Genomic DNA, 12,077 nt, shown 5'->3' on the forward strand with positions numbered 1-12,077 from the left:
CCCAGATGGCACCCTATGGGCTCTAATCATCAAACCCACAACAAGAGGGATGAGATGGCTCTCAGTCACAAAGCCCTCCAGAACACGCTGTGATCTTCAGAGAACCGATGAGCGTAGCAAGGTCTCCACGCTAATGCCGCCTTGTCTTACGCTGATAATAATGTAAGTAGGAAAGAGCCGCCTGGCTGAAATAAAGTACCTGTAATCCAAGTAAAACAGGATTTGATCCAGGTAGAGCATTTAATTCTAAATTACTATTCTAACATTAGCAGAGACTCTGAAAGGATTAGGTGAGTGTATTACAATAATCTTGGGTCAAGAGTAGCATACGGTAAAGCACAGAAAATCAGTTTCCCTTTTTTGTATTACAGACGTGAGAAAATGCTTGACTGATCCAGGAAAAGAAAAACTGTTGAACATGTTTGTTGAGAAAGATGAATGATTCAGAAAAAAGACATGTGTCTCGTAGAAGCAATGTGGGGTCAAGTGTCTTGCCGAATGGCACATCAACAGTAAAGACCATGCAACATCAAGCAATCGGCCTCTCCACCCTGTGAACCGCAGCCACCAAATCAACTGAACATTGGACTGATGGTTCACAGCATGCTCAACAATGACGTTCGTATCACTTGGCTCATTCCACAATGGTTGCATGCTGTGCAAACAAATAGTAGGAGTTTGCTCAGCTGCCTCTGTTTAGTCTGTGCTAAATGCCAAAGACAAAAGTGGAAAAAACAAGACCATTTTGGACCTAGAGAAGAAAGCAGTTATAAGTACAAACCACCATCGTCCTTTAACACAGGCTCTTGTGACACATTTCTATTCCTTTCTTTTTCTAAAATGAGCTTGTTATGATTTGGTTTATGTTTTATTCATATTAGGATATTTTAGACAGGGATAAGCCTAGCAGGTGGAAGTGGGCAGTAAAAAGTAAAAATTTAGTCAAATATTAACCAATGAAATTCAAGTGAGTCTGTTGTACTGCTTAATACATGTAACACCAGAACTGTTTTTAATTATTAAGATACTTCATAAGTGTTTTTTTAATGGAAAGTATGGTTGTTGGTGGTTTGGAGAAAGCTCACATGACTATGTATGCAGATGATACAACTATATCAATCTCCTATTTTAGCTTCTTATCCTCCAAGAGGAGCTAATATCTTTTTCTAAATGGAAAGGAGAGAACAAGTTAAAGCTTAATATTTTGAAAACTATGTTATTGGGCTCAAAACACTATCAGAGGAGACCAAAAGTTGCATATCCTGCTAAAGAATTGAACAGGTTAAGGAGGTTAATATTAAAATAAGAAAAGGAGGTATAAAATTATGTCAAACAGTGTCATGGACCACACATATAATTAACACTGTTAATAAAAATGAGTAGGAACATTTCAATAATTAGACAAAATCCTAATTATATGTCAACAGAAACAAGAAGATTGGTTCTACAGTCTTTAGCCTTGTGTTTTTTGGACCAGTTGCTTGGTCAATTGCAGCCAAAAAAAGACATCAACAAATTTCAGATGGTGTAGAATTGGGCTGAAAGACTGCCTCTATGTTTTCATTTTAGGACTATTATCAACTGGATGCAACATACTCTATCATGTATAAAAGTTAATGCGTATATTCTGGTTGTCTATACATAAAATCTGGACATTAAGGTACGTTCACACAACGCAAGTTCAAGCGGCCAAATCCACTGAAACGTCTATGTCAATGTCTAAACCGCTTCAGGCTCATACGTACAAAACGCACAGCCATTGAACACGCATTGAAAGTGAAATCAGGTCACACTTTGACCCAGGGACTTGGATTTAGTAGTGACGTACGGTATGGATGCTGTCCCTTTTAATTGACTGAAGTGCCAACTGATAAAAACTGATCATGAGGGAGAAATTAATCATTTTGTACCTGGCTGGAATTATATGACAACAAGTATTTCATATCGGAATAGAGCTGTGAAAGAAAAAGCTTGGAGAGATATTTGTGAGAATTGCACCGCTTCGACATTTCGCACCAAGCCTCTTAAAACTGTAGGTGGTGGGCATGTACTGTATGGTCCTGACTGTATCTGGTATCTAGTATCTGGTAGCGGTGTGAACATTGGGGCGTAAATACGCATCCAAGAACCTGCATCACATGCCTTTGGTGAAGGTAGCTTTACACAGATCCTTCAGCTTGCTTTACAGTTGCTGTTACTTAAGTTAAAAGAAAGATAAAGTTAAGTTAAAGTTATTAAGTTATATGAAAAGAAAAAAGATGGACCGAGTAATAGAAATTATATTTTTAGAAAGTGCTCAAGAAGCATTTTGATTAAAGAAATGAAACATCTTTCATCATTTACTGTCCAACTTTGTGAGAAATTCCTTACACATACCTGCATGATCATAAAGGGGTTACAGATGTGCTCCTAGTTCCATAGTGCAGCTTAAATCACCTGTCATTGTTTGGTATTGTATAACAGTTAGAAAGTTCAGCTCTCCAACCCTCAGCACCAGAACTCCCATAATTTGTAACCAGTAGTATTTCAAATCCAGCAATACACTCAGCACTTGCAAACATATCCATAGTTGGATCTAAAACACACACACACACACACACACACAAAGATGCAAAACAAAAATCCACTGAAGTATGTAAGTTATTTATACCTATGTTTATTTCATAAAAAGTAAAACTGGCGCAAAATAAAGCCCATAAATACAATTTCAAACGTTTACTAACTTATACATATACATATATATATATATATATATATATATATATATATATATATATATATATATATATATATATATATACATATATATCTTTTTTTTTCTTGTTATTAATCACATATTGGGAAGTTGATCACTTTTTGCTAGGATATTTTATATGGATATTTGGAGCTGCACCCTCTGATCAACAAATGTCTTCTGAATTAGTTCAAAACTATGAAACTCACAACAACTGTGCTCGCTTGAATCTTATTATTAAATATATAGGATTAAGATTAAGATATTAGATTACAAATCTAAAGAACAGGAATATACACATATATAAAAGTATTTTAAAACACTTTTGTAGGATTCCTAACTTAGTGACAGCACAAGATTTTCAGCAAGGAAATAAAAAAATAATAATTTAATAAGTAGACAACTTGTTTAATTCTGAAACCCCAGTGTAAAGTATGTGTTAGATGTTTCTGCACATGAGGGTCTATATGTACACTACTGAGTAAAAAACACAAGACTTGTTAACAATAATTTATAGGGGACTCCTTTGTTATGACGGCAGGCATTATTATTTTTATTATTATTAATTTTAACATGTCTTCTTTGTATCACAATTAATAAACATCAAAGCGTGATCCCAAAGATTTAACCTGATATCGACTGGAGGAGTTTTTACCACATCAGATTGAAGGAAGCACTCTATTCAAGAAAAAAGTACAAGAAAATATTTTAAAAAACTATAATATGGGGACAAATCACATTGTGTAGCACCATGGCATTCAAACTAAAATTATGGGATAGAGAATCGCAAACTCTCCATAAAAAAACAAGGTCAACCAGTTCTATTTTATCCTAATAACTAGGGCGGGGAACGCTTGCATAAACTATACATGCACACATTCCTACCAGCAGACTGAAATTAATAGAAGAATCTAGGTTTGGAATGTTTTTGTTCAAACTGTAAATATAAACTTTTATAAAGCATTTTGTTCTACTAAAAAAAAGTGTATAAACAAAAAGGCAGTCAGCTACAAAATAAAACATATTCTTACACTGCTTCCTCCCTAGTTTGGCAGCAACTTTTGCAGGTGTTTTTAATTTTTGGTCATTTAAAAGGTTTTAATATTAGATCTTTCTAATTAAACTCACAATGTTACAACTGTGTTTAGTGGTTTTTCCATTGAGTTTGGGTGATTTTTACTCTGCTGAGGTAATTTCAGCAGTGAATGAATCACAAGGAAGGGCTCTGAATTTCCATCACAACATAGATACTGTCTATCTTCTATGTCCAATACCACCCCAACACAACTTCTTGGGTTTATTCATCCAGGTTAAAATGACTGATTATACAGGTTTTCATTATGTATTTATGCAGGGGTTCCTTTATTTTTTAGCTATTTGCTTTGACTTGTTTTCTGCTTATATATTTTGTTTTCATTGATCATTCACACTTCTCATATTCTAGTATTACTCTCTCCCCATTGATTCTTTTGCTTTACAAATAGGTGTATCAGTTTCCCACTAAACTGTTTTTTTAACCATTGTTTCTATTTTCTGCACTTGTGGTTCAAGCATTATTTGAAATAAATGACAACCAGAACCTTTTTTTTCATATATGGATGAATAGATATCAAGGTAAATGAAGATTATACATGCGCAAAAATGGTCATAATTACAACAATAAGGAAGTTAGAGGTAATTTTAATACTTAAAGACCCTAAACCTTATATAACCATTCGTATCATATTTGATACACGAATTTCCGAGGCCCCTATCTTATTAGCATGATCCAAACTTTCCTTATACTCAATGTATAAATCTTAGTCCTTATTTTCTGCCCTGTAGTTCACCATCACTCCACTAGGGGCAGTAGAAGGGTTTTTACTGGTCATTCCAACATGGCAGCTTCCGTGAAATCTCAAAAACACTTTTGGCGGGAAAACGTTTTGTTTATTTTCAATCAGAATCTATTGTTAATAGGTTTTTAAATAACTACTAGCTGTATTGAAAGAATGCCAAATTTGTTGATTATTAATTCTTTATAATACAGTTACACCACTTAAAAAAGTTTAAATCAAATTTGAGATACAATTTGATTTAAATAAAATGTGAGATTTCCTAAACACCCATGTCATTATTTTTGCATGTTAAACTAACAACCGTTAGTCCTGTAGTGAACCAGGTGTAATTATAAAATGGGGTAATTATCTCCAACTCCGGGTCCCGCTTCACAGTCCGCCATTGTTGTCAGAAAATCTCCGGGTTCAGCCGCAATGCATCTTGGGATATGGACAGCATAGAAGGATACACCAGACCAATCCTTGAAATCGGGAATAAGAAGGCCTTATTTGTTGGCCGCATTTGAAGGAGTCGTTGAATTTGGACAACGCCTATCGCAGCGCTGTGACGTAAGCAGCCTGCAAATGCAGTCCAGGACGATCGCAGCCCTCAAATTTGGACACAGCCACACTCTTTGTTTTTGTTTGAAAAACATAGAAAAAAAACAACACATGGACATTCAGAGCCTCAACTAACTCCCTGAGGGGATGAGAAAAATGTACCATGAATGATTTAGAGGTCAAGAGCGAGCAGCAGAACCACTCATTTAAAATGAGGCAGTATTATACTGTGCTAGTAACAAATGGGATAGCAGGCTTTAGGGTCTGCTTCATTGGAATTAAGTGTGGGTGCAAAAAAGTGGGTAAAGAAGAAAAAAAAACACAAACTACAGAAAGACTTTCAAAGGTGCATCTCACTGATGAATAGCCATGAAAAGAATCGCCTGCTCTTCTCCCAGAGCACCGCCATTACTCCACACATTCCAGTGCCATTACTGTGTGCATGACTTACCAAAGAGCTGGCGGTGGAATATAAACTTCCCAGCTAGCAGGCCGGTGATGATGGCCAATATCCAGCATATTACTTTCAGAATGTTCCACCCGAGGCCGGGGTATTTGTTGAACAGGAAGGAGAAGCAGTTGCCCACCACCATAATGTGGGCTTCAGTCTGACTGTGAGAGATGGGGTCCTCGGCGAAGATGAGGAAGTTGAAGAAGGTGACGAGGTTAGCGACAATTAGGCGAGACCACGGGTGCTGGAAGTAGTAGCGAAAACAGGCATCTATTTCCATCCTGCTGAAGCCCCCCAGCCACACTTCACCTACGGGGGTCACGGAGAGACAGGGTCACTGTGAGTCAGATTAAATGACACATGTATCAGATGGACAGATTTAAGTGAAAACATCCTTTAGGCTCACATTAAAGGTCATGCTATCAATGAACAACTATTATAATACGTTTATTAAATCTTATTTTATTACATCTTATTTTGGAGCTTTTGCCTTAAATATCATAAACGGGAAAGATCTAAAATGAGTCACAAAAAATTTTAGGAGCTCTACGGTACAGTCGGAAAATCCTCCCAAGTCATTGAACAGTGTCTCGCCTGGATAAAAACGGGAATCCTGCAGAGGTTTGAGGCTATTAGTTATCAATTTCAGGCTTTTAAAGGCTTATCCCGAGCTCTGTGCATCACTTGATAACTAGGGGAGATTTACACAAAAGCGTTACTCAAGAACATCTGCCCAGCTGTGCTCAGGCTGTCTGTTTTCTGCACTTTTAAACTCCCAAAAAAATACCATTCCCACTTTGACATTCTATCCTCATATACATCTGAGCTGAAATTTGGATTGGTGGCTCCAGAAATAACACCAAAGTGAATATTGAATTTCCCCCGGCATGCAATGTGTCTGGATGCTGAGTGCAATTCTGGGTCATACTAATTTGATGGTTCTGCTAATGTAGGTGCAGGTGAATCGTTACTGATTCAATGATTCGTGAGGGAAAGTTCTGTTGTCCAGCACAGCAGTAGACCTGGAACAAACTTTACACATTGAATAAGGAAAAACAAAACCCCATTTATTTACCCCAGGGGTCTGCAACCGGAGCTCTGAAAGTACAAGTGGCTCTTTTACTGCTCCAAAAATTTACAAAGTTTATCATTTTGAAAAGTAACTGTAAAGTAAAAAGTACTTTAGCTGTATATTTAAAAAAAAACAACAAAAAAGAAATCAAACTTTATTTATTCGATTGACAGTACGAATCATTTCGCGAAGCTCCTGACAATGCTACCCATAATGCCTCAATGACCAATCAAGCAATTTGGCTTAGCAGTTTACCAAAATCAAACATTTTGACAAATTTGTGAGCACTTTTTTAATACAAAAAATTAATGTGAGGTCAGTAAGCATTACCAAAATGTATCCTTAAAGTCCCACTCTGATCATCTTTTGATCTATTTTCAAAGCATTCCCTGTGCTGTTTTTTTTTTTTTTTTTTTTTTTTTTTACTATTTTTTTGTTTCAAACACAAAATGAAAATCAAAACAATAGTTTAAAATAGATTTTAAAAAAACTGTGTGCTTGAAAAAGAGTTGGGTAGAAGAAAAATCTTGTATGATCCCACCCCTTTCTACAACACCTTATGTGTGCATATTTCTATTTTTTTTTTTATGATCAGTGGTGTGAAAAGCCTTTTTCGGTTTGATGAACACTCCTACTGTGAACTCTTCATTATCTGTGCCATCTATAATTTCTTCAGTTAGTTGCATAATCACCATGGATGTTGATCTATTCTTTCTGAAACCATACTGATCGCCAGACATTAGTTCATGTTTCTCTATAAAATTTTCCGGCCTTATAATAAATACCTTTTTTTAGAAAATTGGCAGAGTAAAGACACTGGTCTGTAATTTGTTAGTTAATGTTTGTCCCCCGATTTGTGTAATGGAATTACTTTGGCTTTTTTATTTTTTATTTTTTTTTGCTTCCACAGGTTTCAAAATAGATTGAGATTGGATTTTTCTTTATGTAGTGCTCGACATTTTCCTTTTCTGATTTATTTGCGCAGGTTTTTTCGTCTGCAAACTTTCCAAATTCCAAATCTTGTTTGTATAAACTGTTTTACATGCATGCATTCACAGTGCATTAGTCCATTAGTCATCCATGGCTTTTTATAATATTGTTTATAATATCATTTGTAAGTGGGCAGTTTTTGTTGTATGTTGATGTAAACCTCTGCATAAATTTAACATCACTGCTTTCATTCAGGGTTTTCTAAGTTTGTGCTTGTAGTTCTCATTTAACCTTTGTGCTATCTTAGATGAGCCCACCCTTACATTGACGTGTTCTCCCTACCATGACAAAGGTGGATAAAGGTGGAAAGATTTCATGTAATCCATGGACACCAGTGAAGATCACAAATCATTGAAGACAAAAGGTTTAGAGCACGGTCTAGTGGGTCTAGATGACCCAACTCCCAACGTTACCCAACTCCCAACGTTAAAGTGCCTAGGATAGTACAAGGGTTACGTGCATTTATTGATTCCTCTGTTAGTTTTCTTCAGTAAACTATTTTCCTTTTTTCATTTATTTCTCTACAAACACGTTCATAGTTTCCAAAAACCGGAAGGTGGTCAATGATGTCAGTCATAAGCATTTAGCCACTGTGGCTGTGGTGCAGTCGTAAGATTGCGGCTTCGATTCCCACCTTGTCTCAAAGGGTCCTTGGGACACTTTGCCTCTGGTGGAAGGTTGGCAACAGTGTTTGGCAGCGGAGCTGCCACCAGTGAGTGAATGTGTGTGTGAATGGGTCTGTGCCCGTTAAGTGCTTTGGGCCTTTGAATAAGGTATAGAGCAGTATAAAAGTATACGCCATTTTCCATTTACTATGTTTCTAGGCAGTTTGTGAATATCTTATCTATCAAGGTTGTATTTCTGCTCCGGTTGCTGATTAATGGATATATGCTTAAACTTTACAATGTATGAGTAAAATCTTCTGTCGTGGTGTGATTGTTTGGGTTCAACAAATCTTTTTAAAAATTGCCACAAAGAAATATGACCTTATTGGAGATATTAGCAAACATCTTTTCAGTAGCAATTGTGAAAGTTTCAATGTTTGATGCAGGGGCTCGATACACGCACCTGACAATGACATTACTCTGTTTCTCCATGCTAATCTCTATAGATACATATATTCCATGACATCATCAATACGGCCAGACATTGTCTCCACAACTTTGTGTTTACGACTGTTGTCCCAATGTCAGAATTTTCTTGGTTAATTTAATTATAATAATGCAGTTTTTAGGCAAAAACTGCTGACATTACAACATACTACTACACTTACTGGATTGAGCTGATCCTATGTGGTACAGGGTTTCTTTTATTTTGAAAGAAAGCCGTGTAGACCTGTCAAAAGTTATAAACTTTTTTCATATTATGAAAAAGAACATATTTTATCTTTGTTTTATTAATGCTAAAAAAGAAAAGAAAAGCAATACTTCATTTATATTTGTCATAACAGTAAAAAGAATATAAATACAAATCAGTTTCTGGGTCAGACTTTGGGGCTCTTATTGGGTTGTCATCAGTGACAAATTCACCCAAATGACTATTTAAGTGTAGAAGATTGTAGACCCCTGATTTACACAAAGAAAAACAAAAAAACATACCAACAACCTGGTCATTCAGTGGTCCAAAGATCCTAAACGGAGCAGTGACAACCACAACACACACACATTGTGTGCGTGTGTGTTTGTGTGTGTGTGTTGATGCCAGATGTCTCATAACCCACTCAGGAGATAACTCAACAAGCTTGAGCAGAATTATCAGATTACAGATTTTAATATCGATGAAATCAGAGACAGGGAAGACCCCACGTGTCCACAGGTCTCATTCAATCCACGCACCTGCTTCACGCAGTGTCCCTCACGCGACACGCAGCACGAGATGCGACGTTACGGTGGCCTTTGAGGATGATGAAGGGGGGTTATCTACAGGACCTGTTGTCTGTGTGATGGAGAGGTTCCCCCAAATCATCAGCCATCGTGCCGACTGTTCTGTCCGGTCCACCCAAACCGAGCCGGTTCCTCAGCTCGTTTCCGGTCACTGACGGCAACCCGATCGCGAGCTGTGGACGATGCTTGAGAGAGAATCGAGAAGGATGAGTCCACACAGAGAGCGCCTAACATCACTGCAGGACAGACAGCGAGCACGTTTACTCACCGTGGTCAAACAGAAGTTAGTTTAACTGCGACTTCCGCTCATGCCCTTCAAAATAAATGTAGCCCCTTCCCTATGTTGTTTTTTACAGGAAATTATTCTAACTTTCCTGTTTTTATTATTAACTACCAACATTTGAATGACAAATACATTTATATACAGGATAGGGATTTGTGTGACTTATTATAAAATCAACATAAAAACTGAATAAGAAATATGAAAAGTGCAAACTCCATTCAAAAAAGGAAAAGAAAAATCACATTATTTATCTAGTCTAAAAAGAAAGAACATGGTTTATATCTAATCATTTATATTAAATAAATACATTAATCAATTAATTAATCAATTAATTGATTAATAAATTAATATTTGTTTAACCCTCATTGTCAGTCATTTAAAAAACAGATAATTCCTCTTGATTTGTTTTGTTTGCTTTTATTAAATGTTAACTCAACATTTTCGCAAAAATCCTTTGAAAAAAGTACAATTGTTTTATGAAGAATAGCTGGCCCAGCCAAATAATCCATTACTAAAACACTGTCTCATACATCCAAGGAAATCACTGAGAAAACACTAGAAAGAAATACACTTTTTTACTAAAAGTGTAAACAGCAAAAACATCTGACCAAAAATACAACTTAACCGATTTGTTGACAAAGGTTCTCCTTCATCAAGGTGATGTTGTCTTGAGGTTGAATCATGGTATCTAGAAGTCCAGATGCCATGATTCAATTTCAAGACACAACTTAACCAAAAACATTGTAAAATAGGCAAACATTTTAGGATGATACTTGGAAGAAATAAATCAAATATGATATTTTGTGACAGCATCCGTAGAGTTGTTTGATTTGGCCAAAATATTAAAATTTAAACAAGTTTGATAATTTGGCATGGTTTAATGGCCTCCCCAATGGAACTGAGGTTTATTTCCATTAAATTATTTATATAATATAAATATAAAAAGAGAGATTTTGTTTCAGCAATAGATTTAAAAGTAATAATCGTTTGCCTTAATTTGAAGAGTGCTCCACTCTGTTTCCTGTGTTACTTTATCTGCATCTTTGGTGCTTAACATTAAGCTAGAGTTTCTTCTGGTAATGGGTTAATTTTGCTGTCATGAAACGTATCTATTTAAGGAGGAGGAAGGACCAAGAGCAGACATGGAGCCCTGAAGCTTCCAGATGCTGCTTGATTTCCTGCCATGGGTGTGTTGCCAAGAGGCAAAAACCAGAGAGTACAGACAAAATGTAGAAGGAAAAAACGATTTAAAAAAAAAATTGTAGGTCCAACAAGAAAAACACTGTTGAAAAATGAAAATTTCTTATATTCAATTGTTTTTAAATGCATTAATAAACAAAACTATTTTTAACTACAGCAATCAGGAACTCTAAAGGCTAATTCACTTTCAAAAAACAGCATTGTTTCATTTTTGCTCTCCAAGTTACACAATAATAAAAACAAAATATGATAATCAAATGATATGAGCTAGAGCTCATAAAAGCATCTTTTCAAGATTTCTCTTCATTTTAACTGCATAAATCTTCTGGTCATATTTTCATCATTTCAGAACAGAGAACAGGACCACAGTGTACACAAAGAAGCCCCATGCATGGTGCAGAAGAAGATGGCAAACATATGATTTTCTATTTACAGATCAGTGCCGTGCAGCTCCTGAGGGTCAGACTGATTCACCCGTGGAGTGTGACAGTGATATCACATGTCCTTCTTCCTGCTAATGACAGACCCACCACTGCTACCACTGTATCATACTGAGGAACATAATGACGCCCTGAATCATTAAATCAACAACAACAAAAAATCAAGAATAGCAGAATTAACTAATATTTTAGGACATTCTCAAGGGTCAAACTAATTACAAAATTTTAATGCACATGTTATACCTTTGAACATCAACCAGACTTGCTTTTTTTAAAGTCACATTTATTCTGTTGACATCTCATATGATTTTCACACATATGTATTTTGATGTATTTTAAGGATTTTATGTACATTTCTAGATCCTCCTAAGAATGAGAAAATGTTTTTGTGTGTGTGTGTGTGTGTGTGTGTTGTTTTTTTTTGCAGCACTCTTGTTTGTGCTTGAGTTTATTACCATGCTTGTTTTCCAGCCAGCTCCTATCCTAGATCAGTAACAAGAAGAAGTTATTTGAAGATCCTGAATTAACCTTGATGATCCAGGTCATTAATCAGGCCTCTTGCCTAGTCTCAAAGACTAAGTCCAGGTCAAAAAACTTTATTAAACATTTTTTTCGTCGTACCCCATGCCCTGCCTTAACAGTGTAA

The 12,077-nt window shown here is 36.1% G+C and overlaps 1 protein-coding gene across 4 annotated transcripts in view; it reads right to left on the reverse strand.

Moving 5' to 3' along the window:
• Positions 1 to 9,807, reverse strand: part of tmem117 (transmembrane protein 117) — a 53,234-nt gene extending 43,427 nt beyond the window's left edge. The window contains exons 1-3 of one of the 4 annotated variants that reach the window (XM_078949303.1): positions 9,777 to 9,807; positions 9,461 to 9,693; positions 5,564 to 5,872 (exon numbers count right to left, since the gene is read on the reverse strand). In XM_078949303.1, the coding sequence (XP_078805429.1) occupies positions 5,564 to 5,843 (280 nt within the window). In that variant the 5' untranslated portion in view covers positions 5,844 to 5,872; positions 9,461 to 9,693; positions 9,777 to 9,807. The other 3 variants (XM_004069903.5, XM_078949305.1, XM_078949304.1) reach the window with 3 other exon arrangements.
• Positions 9,808 to 12,077: the final 2,270 nt, after the last annotated feature.

Source organism: Oryzias latipes, chromosome 6 (genome assembly GCF_053564925.1).
Source record: "Oryzias latipes strain Hd-rR chromosome 6, Olatipes_Hd-rR_3.1".
Classification (NCBI taxonomy): Eukaryota; Metazoa; Chordata; class Actinopteri; order Beloniformes; family Adrianichthyidae; genus Oryzias; species Oryzias latipes.